Genomic DNA, 21,014 nt, shown 5'->3' with positions numbered 1-21,014 from the left:
TAGTTTTATAAATCAAACCATTTGAACTGAATGTAATTTTATAAAACTACCACTAGAATCAAGGTCATATGCTTTGATTCTACTTATTGTATTATATCTTTTCTTTTTCATTCTATGAACAATTGGGAAGTACCTGCCAGAAAAAGTGAGTACAGACAATAAATATTCGACTGAGGGGCTTCACTCAAATAAGATTTCAAGGAATCTCTAGAAATATTTTCATTATTTTTTAAAATGTGTGTTTATAGGTATTTTCATAAATGTGTATATGTGTACCTTATATGTGCCTGGTGCTCTTGAAAGCCAGAACAGAGTTTTGGATCCCTTGGAACAGGAGAGTAACAGATAGTTGTGAGCACTGGGAAATGAACCCAGATCATCTGGAAGAACAGCCAGTACTCTTATTTGCTAGGTCATGTCTCTAGCCCAGATTATTTTTTAATGATTTGGCATAAGAAAATAGAATTTAAATCATATTTTTAAATTCATATAGGCTTACCACTCTCATATTCATATAGATTTACCAATGCTGGTACAATTTAAATATAACACATCAGAAAGGAAAAGGTAAAAAAGAAATAGATAAAATTTGACCTAAAAGTCTCCAAATCCATCCAGGTAATCACACTACAGCTTTCGGAAGTCAGTTGTTCCATCTAGACTTCTCTGAAGCACTGTCCATCTTCCTCCTCTGAAACCCATGTCACACAGTACCTACAATGGGCCAGGAAAATGCCAAAAGAACACACCTTGCTCTCATTATTGACATTATATAACTCATTCATAATCTATAAACAAATATAAGAAAGTTTTCAATACCATGAATACTTATTTTTAATTCTCTAGAGATATTATAACTTAGACAAACTCTAATAACATAACTGCAGCCCTGTGTGAAATATTTTTCTAAAAAACATAACTAGAAAGCCAGTTGCCAGGAGCATCTACACACCTAAGAGCAGAGGTAAAACCAACTTTTCTGCTCCAAGTGACCTGCCTGGTGGACTCAGGACACACAGAGGCAGAAGCCTTCTGGGACAGGACACTTCCAGTTTCTGGCTGTACCCAGAACTAAACTAAACCTATACGACAAATCCCTGCACCCAAATCCCAAGGGGGAGAGACCTGAACTCCCAGAAGTGCGAACAATCCTGAGATCGCAGGACAGACCGCCACTTCTGTCCACTTCTGCCCACATACTTGGCCCAATAGGAAACTGAATAATACCTCTGGATACAGGACTTTAGAAGCAGTCAGCTGCAGGAAACTGCTGGTTTCTGCCTGCTCCCTGAACTGAACTGAACCAGTCACACCCTGCACCCAAATTCTATGGGGGGGGGGAGAGAGCCAGGCCCTCAGAAGTGTGGACATTCCTAAAAACTCAGAGGACACAACTACTTTCTGCCCACACTCCTGACCCAAGGGGAAATCACTTGGCTTCCCTGGGCATAGGGACCTAGGAGCAATAAGGGGCAGGACCCTTTGGGTTTCTGTCTGCAGGGAGAACTGAAAGCCAGTCACTAGGGGGGCATACACACCTGAGAATACAGCTCTCCTTTCCCAGATACAGCTGAAAGAAAACAGCTCTACAGGAGTGCTGACACACAGGCCTACAGGAGGGTCAAGCCACATTCAAAGTCAGCAAGACAAGCTACCAACAGAGAAAACCTGATAGCAAGAGGCAAATGCAGGAAACTAAGCAACAGAAACCAAGACTACTTTGCATCATCAGAGCCCAGTTCTGAACAAGAACTGCACCTAACAAGAAGAGCAAGATTTAGACTTAAAATCACATTTTATGATGATGATGATGGAAGAGTTTAAGAAGAGCATAAATAACTCCCTTAAAGAAATACAGGACAGGGGTTGGGCATTTAGCTCAGTGGTAGAGCGCTTGCCTAGCAAACACAAGGCCCTGGGTTCGGTTCTCAGCTCCGAGAAAAAAAAAAAAAAAGAAATACAGGACAACAGAAGTAAACAAGTAGAAGCCCTTAAAGAGGAAATGCAAAAATCCCTTAAAGAATTACAGGAAAGCATAAACAGGTGAAGAAATCGAACAAAACCATATGGGATTTAAAAATGGAAATAGAAACAATAAAAAAAGCACAAAGAAAGACAACCCAGGAGATAGAAAACCTAGAGAAGAGATCAAGAGCCATACATGCAAACATCACGAACAGAATACAAGAGATAGAATGTCAGGGGCAGAAGATATTATAGAAAACATCAACAATTAAAAAAAGATAATATAAAATGCAAAGAGCTCCTAATCAAAAACAGCCAGGAAATCCAGGACACAATGAGAAGATCAAACTTAAGGATAATAGGAATAGAAGAGAGTGAAGACTCACAGCTCAAAGGACCAGTAAATATCTTCAACAAAATTATAGAAGAAAACTTCCGTAACCTAAAGCAAGAGATGCCCATAAACATACAAGAAGCCTACAGAACTCCAAATAGATTGGACCAGAAAAGAAGTTCATCCCGTCACATAATAGTCAAAACACCAAAGGCACAAAACAAAGAAAATATTAAAAGCAGTAAGGGGAAAAGGTCAAGTAACATACAAAGGCAGACCTCTCAGAATTACACAAGACTTCTCATCAGAGACTATCAAAGCCAGAAGATCCTGGACTGATGTCATACAGACCCTAAGAGAACACAAATGCCAGCCCAGGTTGCTGTATCCAGCAAAACTATCAATTAACACAAATGGAGAAACCAAGATATTCCATGACAAAACCAAATTTACACAATATTTTTCTACAAATCCAGTCCTACAAAGGATAATAAATGGTAAAGCCCAACACAAGGAGGCAAGCTACACCCTAGAAAAAGAAAGAAACTAATCATTTTGCAAGAAAACAAAGAGAAGGCAAGCACACAAACATAATCTGACCTCCAAATACTAAGAAAACAGGAAGCAAAAATCACTATTCCTTAATACCTCTCAACATCAAAAGACTCAATTCTCCAATAAAAGACACAGATTAACAAACTGGATACGTAATGAGGACCCACCATTTTGCTGACTACAGGAAATACACCTCAGAGACAAATACAGACACTACCTCAGAGGAAATGGCTGGAAAACAACTTTCCACACAAATGGTCTGAAGAAGCAAGCTGGAGTAGCCATTCTAATATCGAATAAAATCGGATTTTCAACCAAAAGTCATCAAAAAAGATAAAGAAGGACACTTCATATTCTTCAAAGGAAAAATCCACCAAGATGAACTCTCAATCCTAAATATTTATGCCCCAAATACAAGGGCACCTACATACATAAAAGAAACCTTACTAAAGCTGAAAACACACATTGCACCTCACACAATAATAGTAGGAGATTTCAACACCCCACTCTCATCAATGGACAGATCATGGAAACAGAAATTAAACAGAGACGTAGACAGACTAAGAGAAGTCATGAGCCAAATGGACTTAACAGATATTTATAGAACATGCTATCCTAAAGCAAAAAGATATACCTTCTTCTCAGCTCCTCATGGTACTTTCTCCAAAATTGACCATATAATTGGTCAAAAAACGGGCCTCAACAGGTACAGAAAGATAGAAATAATCCCATGCGTGCTATCAGACCACCACAGCCTAAAACTGGTCTTCAATAACAATAAGGGAAGAATGCCCACATATACGTGGAAATTGAACAATGCTCTACTCAATGATAACCTGGTCAAGGAAGAAATAAAGAAAGAAATTAAAGACTTTTTAGAATTTAATGAAAATGAAGGTACAACATACCCAAACTTATGGGACACAAGGAAAGCTGTGCTAAGAGGAAAACTCATAGCCCTGAGTGCCTGCAGAAAGAAACAGGAAAGAGCATATGTCAGCAGCTTCACAGCACACCTAAAAGCTCTAGAACAAAAAGAAGCAAATACACCCAGGAGGAGTAGAAGGCAGGAAATAATCAAACTCAGAGCTGAAATCAACCAAGTAGAAACAAAAAGGAACATAGAAAGAATCAACAGAACCAAAAGTTGGTTTTTTGAGAAAATCAACAAGATAGATAAACCCTTAGCCAGACTGACGAGAGGACACAGAGAGTGTGTCCAAATTAACAAAATCAGGAATGAAAAGGGAGACATAACTACAGATTCAGAGGAAATTCAAAAAATCATCAGATCTTACTATAAAAGCCTATATTCAACACAACTTGAAAATCTGCAGGAAATGGACAATTTCCTAGACAGATACCAGGTACCGAAGTTAAATCAGGAACAGATAAACCAGTTAAACAACCCCATAACTCCTAAGGAAATAGAAGCAGTCATTAAAGGTCTCCCAACCAAAAAGAGCCCAGGTCCAGACGGGTTTAGTGCAGAATTCTATCAAACCTTCATAGAAGACCTCATACCCATATTATCCAAACTATTCCACAAAATTGAAACAGATGGAGCACTACCGAATTCCTTCTATGAAGCCACAATTACTCTTATACCTAAACCACACAAAGACACAACAAAGAAAGAGAACTTCAGACCAATTTCCCTTATGAATATCGATACAAAAATACTCAATAAAATTCTGGCAAACCGAATCCAAGAACACATCAAAACAATCATCCACCATGATCAAGTAGGCTTCATCCCAGGCATGCAGGGATGGTTTAATATACGGAAAACCATCAACATGATCCATTATATAAACAAACTGAAAGAACAAAACCACATGATCATTTCATTAGATGCTGCGAAAGCATTTGACAAAATTCAACACCCCTTCATGATAAAAGTCCTGGAAAGAAGAGGAATTCAAGGCCCATACCTAAGCATAGTAAAAGCCATATACAGCAAACCAGTTGCTAACATTAAACTAAATGGAGAGAAACTTGAAGCAATCCCACTAAAATCAGGGACTAGACAAGGCTGCCCACTCTCTCCCTACTTATTCAATATAGTTCTTGAAGTTCTAGCCAGAGCAATCAGACAACAAAAGGAGGTCAAGGGGATACAGATCGGAAAAGAAGAAGTCAAAATATCACTATTTGCAGATGATATGATAGTATATTTAAGTGATCCCAAAAGTTCCACCAGAGAACTACTAAAGCTGATAAACACCTTCAGCAAAGTGGCTGGGTATAAAATTAACTCAAATAAATCAGTTGCCTTCCTCTACACAAAAGAGAAACAAGCCGAGAAAGAAATTAGGGAAATGACACCCTTCATAATAGACCCAAATAATATAAAGTACCTCGGTGTGACTTTAACCAAGCAAGTAAAAGATTTGTACAATAAGAACTTCAAGACTCTGAAGAAAGAAATTGAAGAAGACCTCAGAAGATGGAAAGATCTCCCATGCTCATGGATTGGCAGGATTAATATAGTAAAAATGGCCATTTTACCAAAAGCGATCTACAGATTCAATGCAATCCCCATCAAAATACCAATCCAATTCTTCAAAGAGTTAGACAGAACAATTTGCAAATTCATCTGGAATAACAAAAAAACCCAGGATAGCTAAAACTATCCTCAACAATAAAAGGACTTCAGGGGGAATCACTATCCCTGAACTCAAGCAGTATTACAGAGCAATAGTGATAAAAACTGCATGGTATTGGTACAGAGACAGACAGATAGACCAATGGAACAGAATTAAAGACCCAGAAATGAACCCACACATCTATGGGCACTTGATTTTTGACAAAGGAGCCAAAACCATCAAATGGAAAAAAGATAGCATTTTCAGCAAATGGTGCTGGTTCAACTGGAGGTCAACATGTAGAAGAATGCAGACCAATCCATGCTTATCACCCTGTACAAAGCTTAAGTCCAAGTGGATCAAGGACTTCCACATCAAACCAGATACACTCAAACTAATAGAAGAAAAACTAGGGAAGCATCTGGAACACATGGGCACTGGAAAAAATTTCCTGAACAAAACACCAATGGCTTATGCTCTAAGATCAAGAATCGACAAATGGGATCTCATAAAACTGCAAAGCTTTTGTAAGGCAAAGGACACTGTGGTTAGGACAAAACGGCAACCAACAGATTGGGAAAAGATCTTTACCAATCCTACAACAGATAGTGGCCTTATATCCAAAATATACAAAGAACTCAAGAAGTTAGACCGCAGGGAGACAAATAACCCTATTAAAAAATGGGGTTCAGAGCTAAACAAAGAATTCACAGCTGAGGAATGCCGAATGGCTGAGAAACACCTAAAGAAATGTTCAACATCTTTAGTCATAAGGGAAATGCAAATCAAAACAACCCTGAGACACCACCTCACTCCAGTCAGAATAGTTAAGATCAAAAACTCAGGTGACAGCAGATGCTGGCGAGGATGTGGAGAAAGAGGAACACTCCTCCATTGTTAGTGGGATTGCAGACTGGTACAACCATTCTGGAAATCAGTCTGGAGGTTCCTCAGAAAATTGGACATTGAACTGCCTGAGTATCCAGCTATACCTCTCTTGGGCATATACCCAAACGATGCCCCAACATATAAAAAAGACACGTGCTCCACTATGTTCATCACAGCCTTATTTATAATAACCAGAAGCTGGAAAGAACCCAGATGCCCTTCAACAGAGGAATGGATACAGAAAATGTGGTACATTTACACAATGGAGTATTACTCAGCTATCAAAAACAACGACTTTATGAATTCGTAGGCAAATGGTTGGAACTGGAAAATATCATCCTGAGTGAGGTAACCCAATCACAGAAAAACACACATGGTATGCACTCATTGATAAGTGGCTATTAGCCCAAATGCTTGAATTACCCTAGATGCCTAGAACAAATGAAACTCAAGACGGATGATCAAAATGGGAATGCTTCACTCCTTCTCTAAAAGGGGGAATAAGAATACACTTGGCAGGGAATAGAGAGGCAAAGATTAAAACAGAGACTGAAGGAACACCCATTCATGTATGCCCCACATGTGGCCCATACGTACATAGCCACCAAACTAGATAAGATGGATGAAGGAAAGAAGTGCAGGCCGACAGGAGCCGGATGTAGATCGCTCCTGAGAGACACAGCCAGAATACAGCAAACACAGAGGCGAATGCCAGCAGCAAACCACTGAACTGAGAATAGGAACTCCATTGAAGGAATCAGAGAAAGAACTGGAAGAGCTTGAAGGGGCTCGAGACCCCATATGTACAACAATGCCAAGCAACCAGAGCTTCCAGGGACTAAGCCACTACCTAAAGACTATACATGGACTGACCCTGGACTCTGACCTCATAGGTAGCAATGAATATCCTAGTAAGAGCACCAGTGGAAGGGGAAGCCCTGGGTCCTGCTAAGACTGAACCCCCAGTGAACTAGACTGTTGGGGGGAGGGCGGCAATGGGAGGAGGATGGGGAGGGGAACACTCATGAAGAAGGGAAGGGGGAGGGACTAGGGGGATGTTTGCCCGGAAACCGGGAAAGGGAATAACACTCGAAATGTATACAAGAAATACTCAAGTTAATAAAAAAAAAAATGTTGTTCCCATTCTCTTTGTTTCCAGGAGACATGGTTTTGTTGCTTGCATTCCAGATTGTGAAAAGACAATGGAGCCATGAGCAAAGGGCTGGAAGAAGCCCACAGTGAAGGATGGATGGACAGCAGAGCGTGTGCATTCTCATCACTCCGTAAGTGTGAGCAGGCTACTTGGGTTTGGGGATTTGTATGTCATGTTCTCCACCTGATGCTGATACTATGAGGCAAGTCTCTATGTTGTGCTTGCTTTGCATCACGCCAACTTTCTGAACTTTTTGTGATTTATTCATTCATCCTTCATAGGAACTCTGTAAGATTGCAAAGGTTAACTAGCATTCATGGGAGCTTGTCTGGTTTTAGAATTACATGAATTCAACACTTAGGGATATGTACATAAGATAATCTCCAGAAGGTTTCTGAGGAAGAAAGATGCAACTTGAAGTTGGATGACACCATGTTCATGGACTGGGATCCCAGACTGAATAAAAGGAAAAGGCAAGCTGAGCCCCAGCACTCCTCTCTCTGCTTCCTGACTACAGATGTAGTGTGATCAGTTGCCTCACTCTTCTGCTGCAAGCCTCTACACCACCAGACCGTGGATGCTCCAACTGTGAGTCCTATTATAAACCTTCCCTTCTTTGAGTTGCCTTCTGTCTGGTATTGGTGACTTCAGTGAGAAAAGACATCAACTTACTGATGAGGAAACTAAGAGCAACAACTCAGCTGCATGGAGACTCAGGGGCAGACTGACATGGGAGTTCATGCTCTGCTACGCTTTGCCACCACTGAGGAGAGGTGACAGGGCAAGTCATTGTAAAGAAACATATGACCATGCCTGTCCTTATAACAGGGACAAGCAAAGGCTCAATCCTACCTGTCCCTTCCCTCTTCTAGAAAAAACCTAGGAACATATTATTTGAGTCCTATTAATAGTTATTTGCTTGGAATTTTTACATGAATTCATATTTTTAAGCCTCACAAAACATTTCTTAGAAGCACAGCATGTAAGAATAAATAAGTTAACATTTTAGTATAAAAAAGTTAACTTTATATTTATTTCTGTATTAAATATCTTTCTCCTTTTAATTGCTATATCCCAGTTTGAAACATGTGGGGGAAAAATTTCATAGGTGGGAAGAGCTCTGAAGCTTCTCTTCTGAGTGAAAAATACTTATTAATAAAAGGTTAGGGTGGGACACTCAGGATCAAGCACCTACAGTTCCTTGATGGTCAACAGATGCGGAATATTACTTTACAGCTATGGCTTCCGACAGTGGAAAGGTCCCTCAGCCTAGGAAAGGCTGATGACTGACTGGGTTGATGACAGATGCTAGTCCTCCAGGCTGTTAGGAAACAGTGTGAGTGGTGTGTTCAAAAGCTTTTCAATGCACCAAGCTGTCCAGAAATTGTTGAGTATTAAAACAGAAATGCGAAGGCTGAAATACCAGTACTCTTACCACGTGACTGAACAGCCCTGGGAGGAAAAGGATCCAGCTGTTTTCTAAAAATTTCTGTAGTCAAAAGAACTCAATTCATGAGCTCATTAACCTAAACACAGACATACAAGGCAAGGTTATACTTAGCTAAATTATATAAATGCTGTCTCTACATCTCTCTAAGCCAGCAGAGGGATGCCCTCTCTTAGTGTTTTAACACAACAAAGACATAAATAGCAATTGTTCACTCAGTAGTATCCCTGTCCCTGTGGCTCTGTTCTTGCTGTGCCTAAAGCATTGCTCGGTTTCTTACTGCTCCCTTTGCTCTTCTGGACTCATCCTCCACACCAGCCATTATGGCATGATGCTGTTTCCTTGCTCGTACACTCAATGGCCCATGGTGTAGCAAGATTATGTCCTCATTCTTTCAGTCAGAATTCTTTACACATTCCCAACTTCACCAGCCCTCCCACCCCTGTACCAACTCATAAGTACCCGTGAAGAGAAAGGAATGTTGTCCCCTCCTTGCCCAGCCTTGTAATATTTAAAGCGTTTACTCATCTCTCACTGCTCAGCTCACAGGCTCTCTCTTGTGAGAGGTTTCCTATGTCATTCTGACAGAATTCAGATTATCTCCACTTTTCCATATTTGTTTTCTCATTAGCCCTTGAAGGAAGGATGCTGCTTCATTGCAATGTGTTACACTGCTTCTCATATCATAACTGCTGAGCATTAATATATAAAATGAAATGACTTACTTCCAGCCAGCTATTTCAGTGTGCACAGGCAATGCAGTGAAACACCAAAAGAATTCTATAGTTGGCTAGATAAGTAATGCAAAGATGCTTGTTGCTCATCCATTACATTTCTTAGTAGCTTTTTCGGTACTTCTTGTAGAAGAAACAATAGAATTTTGAAGGTTTCCATAATGAGAAAAAAATGACTGCTAAACGTCACGTTGTTATATTAAACAATTACAGGGAAAATAATGAATTTCATTGATGTGGGATAAATAAAGAATAGTTTCTCAATTGATCTAAGTGAATAATTATATATTTTAGTTAGTATATATTTGTCTAAAATAGGATCGGCTAAAAAACAATTGTTTCAACATTCTTACTGAAATTATGCTTCCTGACAATATAGATTTCCTCAAATAATCTATTTAATTAAGAAACAGCATTCTTAATGCCCACTCTCACTTTTAGGATAAGAAGTCTAGAGGCAGGAGATATAGGGGTCAATTTATTTTGGGGAGTGGAAGACGGGATCTCATGGATCCCAGACTCACTTTGGACTCCTTCAGCACCCTCATGCCTCCATCTCTCAAACTCTCAAATGCTGGGATTACTACACAGGCGCACTGTGTCAACCTGCTAGCCATTAATTACTATTATACAAGAAAGTGAAATGCAATTGCAATTGTTAAAATACATCAACAACAACAAAACTACAATGACCAGAAAAAAACATCAACTATAACTGTTTCCCAGACTGAGACAGTCTCACCTGTGAAATCAATGGTAATGATGTCCTCTTTACCAAAAGGACCCATATTTCACAGACACTATTAAGTACATAATTATTACACAAAGCATCTGGCCTTGGCTGACAAATATATAAAATAACCTCATAAAACTAAGGCATATTTTTCTCTGTCAAGTTTGATCTCATTATACCTGAGGCAATTTTTAATACTTACTGCACATAAAATGTCTTTCTTCTCGAGTCATTTTGGTCTCAGCATCACGAGACTCTTTACAATCCTCCTTGCACACAGTATCATTACTTTGACTTTTCTCTTTGAGTTTAGCTTTATCTTCCACGTTGTTACCTACTAGAGAATCCTTCAGGTTATAAAATAGAAATGAGAGAAATGCATGAAACTATGCCATTGGACCTTCTACACAGTATGAAGACTGTAAAAAATCATTAGAACTTAGAATATACAATGAAGATGCTCACTTAAAATAGAAGCAGAACTAATTGGTTTAAATTCCCACAAATAAACCTTACATGTACAATCTGTTTTGGGTCAGTCCTTACATTGTCTAACTCCAAACAGCTTAAGGTTTGCTTCCACTATGACTTGGCAGTTTTGACCGTCACTTTCAACACACTTGAATGTGACAGGACATAAAACTCCTTGGAAAAGGGCTAAGGAAATCCCTCATGTATCTCTCCAGTACTTCTAACCAAATGAACTTCCTGCGACTGTTTAACACCATAGAGAAATGTGTAGGAAGATTTGCTTTCACTTGAATAGATAAAGAGTTGAAAGAATAACATAGATTTTAATGTTATCATTGATAAAATTAAAATATGTAATTTTGCTTTGCAAAACTAGGTGACATATCATTAAAAGGATGATAACACCTAACATTAAAAAAATATTTCTGCTTGCGTGCAATTAGTCTCATCAATATTAAGACATACTGTGATTAAATTCTATCTTTTTAATAGCATATTGAAAACTGTAACAAGTTTGTCCTGTTTTTAGGTACGGAGAACTGGTATATAACTACCTATATTACAAAGATATTTGCCCTTGTAAAGAACTTAGTTTGCTACACAGACTACTCTAAATGTCTTGCTCTTTCTCTACACCTCTATAATAATTGACAGAATTGATATTTTTAAATGTATTATAAATATTCTTTTTATTAAGGCTCTTAAATTTTAGTGTACTAAAGAATTAAATATTAGTATCTATGCAGCTGCCTTAGAATTTTTTCTAGTTTCAGCCGGAGACTCTTGGAATTTATTTGGTTGTGATATAATGGTAAACACATTCTAACATTAAAAAATGTAAGCCAACACTTAAATACAGGAGCATTCAAATCCTCAGTTATTCATACCACTGCATACCCTATATAAGCTGCCACTCTGATTTTGTTTTAGATAAGATATTCTTATATCCTGTTTACCTACCTATAGGGCCTCCTTTGAAATGTCAAGGTTTACAGATTACCTTTCTTTGTAGAAAGTGATTTTTATTACTCATGAACTGTTTCACTATCAAACATAATAGGGAAGCTGTGTATTAAAATACCTTTAAACAATTGTTCAAGAGCTTTTTTAAAAGTTGATCTTAAATTTAGTTTCTTATCTTGAAAGAATGTAACATTTAAGAAGTCAACTTTCAAAACAAAATTTTAATTGTTCCATAAAGTATATTTGTTGTAAAATTTGTATTTTCAAAGTTCTATTATATCTCAAAACCTAAAAAAGACTAAGCTAAAATAATACTGCTAAAATTCTTACCGTAGAATGATGAACACAGCTACCGCGTACAGCTTCTCCACAAATGAAAATACATACATTTGAGAGCAAGAGCGGGGTTTGCCGAGTGCCTGCCACAGTGGGTGGTGAATCCCTTACCTCGCAGGAGCTAGAAGAATTATGGGTTTGATAAAATGGAGATTCAGGACAATGGTGAGGGCATCGAGGCTGTAGATGTCCCTGTGACGGCACTGAAGTACACCTTGAAGATCAACAGTCATGAAGACCTTAAAAATCTGACAACCTGTGGTTTTCCTGGTGAAGCCTTGGGGTCGATATGCAATGCTGCAGAAGTGGTAGTTACAGCAAGTGCAGCTGCTGGTGACTTTAGCACCCAGTATGTTTTAGATGGCACTGGCCACATACTTTCTCAGAACCCTTCACATCTTGGTCAAGGTACAACTGTAACTGCTCTAAAGAATCTACTTGTAAGAAAACAATTTTATTCAACAGCAAAAAAGTGTAAAGATGAGCTAAAAGAAATGGACAGGATCTTCTCATAAGCTACAGCTGAAACCTGACATAAGGATTATTTTGTACATACTAAGGCAGTTATTTGGCAGAAAAGTAGAGTTCCAGACCACAGGATGGCTCTAATGTGGTTCTGGGATCTGCTGTAACAGGCAATGGAACCTGTCGAGCAGACTGTGAATAAGCTCAGGTATGAGGAAAAGGTTGAAAGACTTGGAACAATATAATAAGCAAATGAAGAAAGCTATTGGACAGGAAACACAAGTATCATTAAATGACAGTAGGAAAAAGATAAAAGTCACTGGTGTGTGGGGCTGGACATGGAGACATAAAGTGACTCATCTAACCAGCTGAAACTTGACGAGCTCTTTCAGTCCCAGAATGAAAATATGAGTGAACATATTAAAATAACAGAGATCCCCTTGTCTATGGAAAACTTAAAAGTGAACTTTAAGAACAAAAAGAAGTTGATTTAGAGGAGAAGGATGAGATTTGCCTGATCCACATTCTCAAGTTTCCTGATGCATGGCTGGTCACATCCAGAGCAAATGCCATGCTACTGAACCCGTACAGAGTGGAGGAAGCCCTGCTATTTAAAAGACTTCTTGAGAATCATAAATTCCTTGCAGAACCACTGGAAAAGCCTTTTTAATGGACATCATTATTTAGAGGTTTTACATAAAATGTCAAAAGTTTAGGAAAGACGCAATGGATCAGCTTACCTGTGTGACCCTCGTCTTCCGGAAAATGGCTTCAAGATCAGGTTGACACCAGGAGTTTCCAGTACTGAGAACTCCTTGGAAATAGAAGGCATAGCTAAGTGTCTCCCATTCTATGGAATAATGGACTTAAAGGAAATTCTTTCTGGAGCTGGGGACCGAACCCAGGGCCGTGTGCTTGCTAGGCAAGTGCTCTACCACTGAGCTAAATCCCCAACCAAGGAAATTCTTAATGCTATAGTAAACAAAGTGCAAAGGAGATTTATGAATGTAGGCCTTGAAAAGTGATAAATTATCTGGAGGGAGAAGCTGTCCATCTATCCAGACAGCTACCCACATACTTACCACAAGAGGATGTCCAAGATCTTATCTATAGGATGAAGCACCAGTTCAGAAAAGAAATTAAAGGGTGTGTTCATGGTGGTCCATTTTTTTAATCATTCCATCCATCTTCTAGGAACTTCATGATTAAGTTTATGACCATTAGTTACTATGGAAATTGATGTGGTTCTTAAGCCACTTTTGTACTATCATGTATCAAAGTGATTATTTTTATACTGGAAAAGATTTTTTAAGGTTGTAAAATATAAATAATGTGGACTATAAAAAAAGCAAGAGTGACACTTGGGATGTATACATCATATTTTTCTTGGATTAATAAAAACACTTCTTCAAATATCAACTCTCTGTGGAAAGAACAGTGCATAGAGTCATCACTTAAAAAGTTCTGGAAGTTGTACAGCACAAACACGCGTGATATTTACTAGCTTCCATGCCCTTTCTGGAGACTGTGCAGCACAAATACATGCCAATGCTTACTACCTTCTAAGCCCTCATCTGAAACATCACCCCCTCAGTAAAAAAAGAAGGCAGCTCACATATGAACTGACATAAATCCTTCCCACTGTTTCGTAACCATAGCACAAACCCATGTGTCTTATAAAGCCTTCTAATTCCTTTATTTATTTATCTTTTGATTTATTTATTTATTTATTTATGTATTTACTTTACATCTTGATCACGGATTCTCCTCCCTCCTCTCCTCCCAGTCCCTCCCTCTCATTTCCCCTCCCCCATACCACCCTTCCTTTCTCCTCAGAGAAGGGGAGATCTCCCATGAAGATCAACCAGCCTTGGTATATCAAGTTATAATAAAATTAGGCACATCTTCTCCTATTGAGGCCACATAAGGCAGCCCCATAGGAGAAAAGGGGTTCAGAGACAGGCATCAGAGTCAGAGACAGCCCCCTGCTCCAGTTGTTAAGGATCCCACATGAAGACCAAGATGCACATCTATTACATATAGGTAAGGAGGCCAATGTCTATCCCATGCATGTTCTTGGATTGGTGATTCAGTTTCTGTGAGCCCCTGTGGACCCAGGTTAGTTGATTCTGTAGGTTTTCCTAAAGTGTCCTTGGGCCTTCTGGGAAATTAGAGAAGGGGACTAGTGAAGTTGAAGGTTTAAGTTGGGGGTACAGCAGAATGAAGGTTGGGTAGTGCATTAACCAAATCTATGGATGTATAAAACAGTCTTTAGAGACCCAGTAGTTTGTAGGCCAATTTTTAAAAACATTTAAAATGGGAGTTTGAACAAAGCTATCATCAGTGGGTGGATAAAGGTTTCACCCAGCAGACATAGGCTAATAAATGAAAATCTCAATGCCAAGCACGGGATACTTCCTATGAGTTATTGATCATGGTATCCCCAGCCAACAAAACAACATATTGCTATTCTTGGTTTCCTACCAAAACTAGATAATAAAACCATATTGATGAAAATATTTGGTAATAAGGCATGGAAAAATCAAGTTGGAACTGACCTGGAAATGTCTCTCCTGTTGGCTAGATTTCATAGTACTAGAAGATGCTACGTGTTCCTCTACAGGGCAGCAAAGTCTTCAGTGGACCTACCCAGTATATACTCTGCATGCTACAACCTTGACCTGCCAGGCAAGATGTATCCACAGGTAGAATAGTGGCATGGCATTACAGAGGTACCCAACCACTTTGGATTTGAGCCCTGTCCACAGAAAATTCATACTTGGTACTATAAACCCCATCAAAACTCCATATCTGGAGGGGTCTCTGGGGCAAGGGATCTCCTAAGACCCCAAGTGCTAAGTGAACATGCCAAACTGCCTTTAAAAATATTGATGTGTATAACCATACATTAGTGCTGGTATCTCCACTTTGGTCACAGAAGCTTCTTTTGCAGTAGCGGTCAATGGAGAGGCTTATAACTGGCTAAAGTCCTGAGACTGTTACATGCTCATCTCTAAATGATACATCTATGTTTTACAGAGGGGCTGGGCTTCTCATCTGTGATGTTAGCTTCTCCACCTCCTTTTGGAATCAAAGCAGCTCCCTTTGACAGTAGTGTGCAATAGGTACACAAACATTTACTTAATAAAGAGATACCTTAAACTAATCACCTCTTTGCTGGCTTTACTTCCTCACTACCAACTGTGTAAACCCCAACATGCTTATCTTTATTTACTGAAATTACTTTCTTCATAGCAGTGTCATGTTTTTATTCTCAGTCTCTACACACAGCTCCAACACTATTGACAATATGACTAGACTCCACATTAGTAGATGACCTTTAATTTTAAGCCTCTACTTAAATTACTATGAAATTGAATAAAGAAGAGATGATCTTTAGTATTTTAAATCAGATAGAACTTAAATACTGTGCTCTTTCTAAACTTTCCCAGATATGAACTCAGGAAAGTCTCATTTGTGCAAGAAAATACTTCTGCAGAAAACAAAAAAAAATATTTTCAGGCAAGATTAAAGTGAAAGCACAAAACCTTGTCCATCATAGGCTGCCACATGACTTGCAAGTTGGCAACAGCTGGCAGATTAAATAAGCAGGAGTCACTGGGAAGGCTGACTCATACTTTGAGAATTCTTCTATTTACTATACCATACCCTACCCTCTGTTAGTTTGACCTCAACTCTACTTCAGTCAATAGCAGATATCCAACAAATTAACCATGAGCAATATAACAAATGCCTAGCTAGTACTGGAGAGATGGCTCAGAAGTTAAAAGCACTTGTTGCTCTTATAGAGGACCCAGGTTTGGTTCCCAGAACCCAAGCGTTGGCTCACAACCAACCATCCATGACACTGTGATCCAATGCTCTCCTCTGGCCTCCATAGATACTATTGAACACATGGTGTGGTGCACATACGTGCAAGCAAAACATTTATACACATAAAAGAAATCTTTCATTTCTAACTAGTTTTAAAAATGCCTAGATGTGCCAGGAAGGTTTCTCTGTTTTGTTTCTGGGGGAGTGTATAAAAGCCTGTGACTGCATTGCTGCCTAAAGCTCTCTGAACTGCTCCTCATTCTGAGGGGTTACCCTATTAAATTTAATTTGTCTAAAGTTTTCCTATCAATTAGAACAGCATTCCACTGAGATAGCTTTATAACAATAAAATAGCTTTTGGGTCCTTTTGTAAGTAGAACATTATTAATAGTTAGGAGGTAGTGTTGATGAAGTTAAAGCTTTTACTACTCTCTCTAACCCTTGTGTCCCTTCATAGCAGCTGGGACAGCTGACACAGAATTGGTGGGCTCAGCATTCCAGCAGAGATGGCGGTGATAAGGCCCCACCTACTCCTCCTCTTCTTCCCACATTACAGTCTCAATGCTTGTTATTCCAAATCTGAAGGTCATATTTTAATTTGTGTGTGTGTGTGTGTGTGTGTGTGTGTGTGTGTGTGTGTGTGTGTGTGTGTGTGCGCGCGCCCAAACAATGCAACATGCCCTTGCATTCCTATGGAAGCCAAAAGACAACTTTAAGGACTTGGTTCTCTGCTGGTATCATGTGGATTCCATTCAGGTCATGGGGAGTGGCAGCAAGTGACTTTCCCCACTAAACCATTACTCATGCCCTGAATCTCACATGTGTTACTCTCCTCACACTTGCTACAACTATCTATCAACACAACTCACTGGCTAAAGCTTCAAACTTTCAAACCCTTCCTGTCACCTCTCTACCACTGCAATCATAATCCAAGTCTTTTGTCCACCAACACCCTAGGCTCAGGCTATTCCTCTTTGTTTCTAGTCCTGTCTTCTCTACTATAGCAACCACAGGGATCCTTTCTTAAAAAGATAGCTGATAGTAACTCAAAACTCCCAAATGACCTTTCCTCCACAGAAGTCCGCCCTCCTTTAGGCCCTGGTAAGACCCCACCAAATCTGGGTTATGTGTTTCTTTATGTTCCTCATCTGAGTCAAAATTGCCTTCCTTTATTCAAACCTAATTTTCCAGCTTTCAGAGGCCATTCTTGAGCAGCCTACCTTACATAGATTCATTCTCCTCCCTCTCTCTCTCTCTCTCTCTCTCTCTCTCTCTCTCTCTCTCCCCACAACTACATTTTTAATAAACTAGTTTTGGGTGCCTAATATATTCTACTGGAGAAAATTCAATAAAAACTTCAGACCCATAGCATTCTCAAGGTTGGTTTTTTGTTTGTTTGTTTGTTTTGTTTTGACTTCTTTAATTATATGGATTCTGAGGCATTTCTCAAGGCCTGTTTTGAAGTTTTATTCACCTTTAAGTCCCCAGTATCTATAAAGTACTTGGCATATAGGAGATGAGATGTGAGACACATAGGTACATACAAACATACACAGCCCTAATATGTGATTTGTATTACTAGGAAATATAAAAAAGAATTAAGCCCTATTTTTAATGCATGTCTTTCATGACAAAATACTGGTGTTTTAGTTTTGTTCCTTATGTGTGGGTTTGGTGTGTGTGTTTTTGCATAAGCACAGGTGAACAGAAATGTTTGCAGAAGCCAGAGGTTAATGTCAGGTGTCTTCCAGCACTCTCTACCTTTCTAATTGAACCCAGAGCTTGTGAATTCAGCAACATTGGTTGGTGAGCAAGCCCCAAGCATCAACCTGTCTCCACTTCCCCAATCCCAGCACTTCCCCAGTGCCAGAACCATAGCATATCACACCTGGCTTTTCCTGTGGGTGCTGAGGATCTGAACATAACTCCTCAGTTTACCAGCATTTCCTATCTAAACCCTCCACAGGCCCATTTTATTCTTTATTACTTAAATCCCAATCACCTTTCCTGGCAAAATATAAACATCCTAAATATAATATAAAAATATAAAATCCTAAAATTATCAATTATCTAAGTATTTCATCTTTAAGATATTGCTTCCCAACTCCACAGTTTTTAGAATCTAGGATTAAATCTGTTAAATAGAATGTAGAAAACCAGCTTAATATTTTGAAGATTTCAAAAAGAATTAAAAGTCAACAAACCTGAAACTTTTAAAAATAGATAATAACCTTAAGTTAAATTTTTCTTTTATTTTTAGTTAGCTTTGTAAAGCATAACTTAAATGAAAAATAATTATATGAGCAAGCATTTGTAATCATGCTTCTTTTTTCTTTGTGAGTTTTTTTTTTTTACATAGGTTCACAGACCAGTGTCAAATTTACTATGTAGCTGAAGATGATCTTGAATTACTGATCCTCCTGGCCCCATCTCCTAAGTGCTGGGATTACAGGGATAACACCATTTTGATGTGAAATCACTGCTTTTAATATTAATTAATATATCATGCAAATACAATAATATGGCTAGAGTTTTCTACTTACTAAATAATCTAAGCAAAACTCTGAGAAAGGCTAAAATGCACATACTACACATAACAATCGTGAACTTCTTAGTTTTCTTTGCCTTTTGCAGTGCCCTACTTTGCTAAGATTCAAACTAATCCTGTTGAAACTGAGTTCTAACGATAGCATTGGGAATAAAATCAAGGCCAATGCTCATGGCTAGGGTATTCAAAAAGGTACCAACATAGCTAATTGTCCAAGCATACATACTTGTCCTTTCTTCAACAGGATTGTTTTATTTTGTCTTCATGCCATGATATTGAATAACCACTTTATACAGTACAAGACACTTTACATTTAAAATCAGAACTGGACTTGTAGCCCCATAAAGAGTTCAGTCCCCTGGTCACGCTCCATTTCACTCATTGTACCCCCACGTTTCAGATAGCCCGTGCTAATAGTTTCAATTGGAAAAGTTTACTATTTGAATTGCTACAAGTTCACAAAGTTGAATGGTGGGTATCTTTCTTTCTTTCTTTTTTTTTTTTCTTCTTTTTCTTTTTTCTTTTTTTCGGAGCTGGGGACCGAACCCAGGGCCTTATGCTTGCTAGGCAAGCGCTCTACCACTGAGCCAAATCCCCAACCCCGGTGGGTATCTTTCTTTGATCTACATTCTGCTAGCAATTTGGAAATTTTTATACACAAAAAAAAATAATAATTAAAATGTAAACCTAAGATCCAGTCAAAATTTTTTTTACACTGGGCCCCAACAAAAAGGCCCAACTTTGTTCCAGATTTTCATTTATATAGCCATTAACCCAGTGGCTCAAAACTGCTTAATTTTCCATGCAGAAACCATTTCAATACACAGATCTCTTTGGCATATCGTCCCAGGAGATTATTAAGCTAAATCTGGACTTCTTTTCAGGCCACTTTTGCTGTGATGGTCCATTTGCAGACTCTGGCAGCCAAGCAAGGACCATAAGGATCATTTGATGTGAAGTAGGACAGCAGAGAGAGAACGGTCCAAGTATCAAGGAATAAATGAGAGCAAGTAGGGAAGGAAATTTTCCACTTTGCAAAGCTTTTTTATCTTTCTTCTTTCCTCCTCCTCCTCCTCCTCCTCCTCCTCCTCCTCCTCCTCCTCCTCCTCCTCCTCCTCCTCCTCCTCCTCTTCCTCCTCTTCCTTCTCCTCCCGCCTTCTTCTTCTTTCCCCCCTCCCCCTCCCCCTCCTTTTCAAGGGACGGTGGTTTTGAAGAGAGTGATAATGGGAAAGGTCTCACCATTTCGAAGTTCACCACAGGATTCCATACCTAACAATTGTGCCCCAAATAATCATTTCCAGACTGTCTGTAATATTTGCCCGTATCTAGGAATTTTCCATTCACTGTCTTTCATCTGTTAATACAAAAAAAAAAAAAAAACCTCATAAAAGGGTAGAACCGAATCAAGCTCTAAAGTATATTCAGCTGGGCTCTCTCCCAACTGCGAGTCATCTGCCCAACTCAACTTGCCTTAGTTTACTTCAGTTCTACCTCAGCTTGCTTCAGTACATCTCAGTTTAACATCCTTACCTGAGTTTACCTTAGTTAAGTCAGTATAACTCAGTTTACCTCATTTTATCTTGGTAAATGGTAACTCGCTTTAACCTCATCTTTCCTCAGTGTACCTCTGCTTGTGTCCGTTTGTCTCTGCTTAATTAGGTATAATCTCGGTTTGCCTCAGTTTGACTGCGTAATTCAGGTAAACCTCAGCTCGCCTCAGTTTACCTTAGCCTGCCTCTGCTTAATTAGGTTTGATCTCAGTTTGCCTCAGTTTACCTCATCTCATTTCAGTACACCTGTTTAATTCCGCTTGCCTCCGTTTATTTCAACTTTCTTTCGTTTACTTCAGTTTACCTCAGCTTTCTTTATCTCACCTCAGTGTGCTTCAGGCTACTTCCTCTTACCTTAGCTTGCCTCAACTTGACTCGGTTTAACCCCGGCTCGCCTCAGTTTACCTCAGCTTGCCTCCGCCGGGCTTTGAACCAGCCGGCACCTCATTG

General features: G+C 39.1%; 1 protein-coding gene and 1 pseudogene across 2 annotated transcripts; one reads left to right on the top strand and one right to left on the bottom strand.

Annotated features, from left to right (window-relative positions):
- Positions 1–413: 413 nt before the first annotated feature.
- Positions 414–21,010, bottom strand: Angptl5 (angiopoietin like 5). Of its 2 annotated transcripts, XM_087564000.1 has the most exons (7): positions 20,919–21,010; positions 20,254–20,368; positions 13,373–13,446; positions 12,162–12,288; positions 10,600–10,744; positions 8,919–9,009; positions 414–714 (listed from the first exon to the last, which is right to left on the bottom strand). In XM_087564000.1, the coding sequence occupies exons 2-6, from the start codon at positions 20,254–20,256 to the stop codon at positions 9,005–9,007; spliced, it is 354 nt and encodes a 117-aa protein (XP_087420126.1). In that variant the 5' UTR covers positions 20,257–20,368; positions 20,919–21,010; the 3' UTR covers positions 414–714; positions 8,919–9,004. The 2 variants fall into 2 exon arrangements, with proteins under 2 accessions (XP_087420126.1, XP_087420125.1); XM_087563999.1 differs by lacking the exons at positions 20,254–20,368; positions 20,919–21,010 and having other exon boundaries at positions 13,373–13,560.
- Positions 12,299–12,884, top strand: LOC108351648 (PMS1 protein homolog 1 pseudogene; annotated as a pseudogene).
- Positions 21,011–21,014: the final 4 nt, after the last annotated feature.

Source organism: Rattus norvegicus, chromosome 8 (assembly GCF_021556685.1).
Source record: "Rattus norvegicus strain SHRSP/BbbUtx chromosome 8, alternate assembly SHRSP_T2T, whole genome shotgun sequence".
NCBI lineage: Eukaryota > Metazoa > Chordata > Mammalia > Rodentia > Muridae > Rattus > Rattus norvegicus.
The sequence above is the reverse complement of the archived record's forward strand: the minus strand, read 5'-3'. Positions and strand labels throughout refer to the sequence as shown.

Bases quoted from the DNA above. Each gene is read 5' to 3' on its own strand.
- Angptl5 (XM_087563999.1), bottom strand. From the start codon at position 13,464: ATGCCTTCTATTTCCAAGGAGTTCTCAGTACTGGAAACTCCTGGTGTC. The intron at 12,289-13,372 runs GTAAGCTGATCC...TAATTCTTCTAG, and splicing joins GGAAGACGAGGGTCACACAG to CTCCTGCGAGGTAAGGGATT. The intron at 10,745-12,161 runs GTAAGAATTTTA...TATAACCTGAAG, and splicing joins GCTGTGTTCATCATTCTACG to GATTCTCTAGTAGGTAACAA.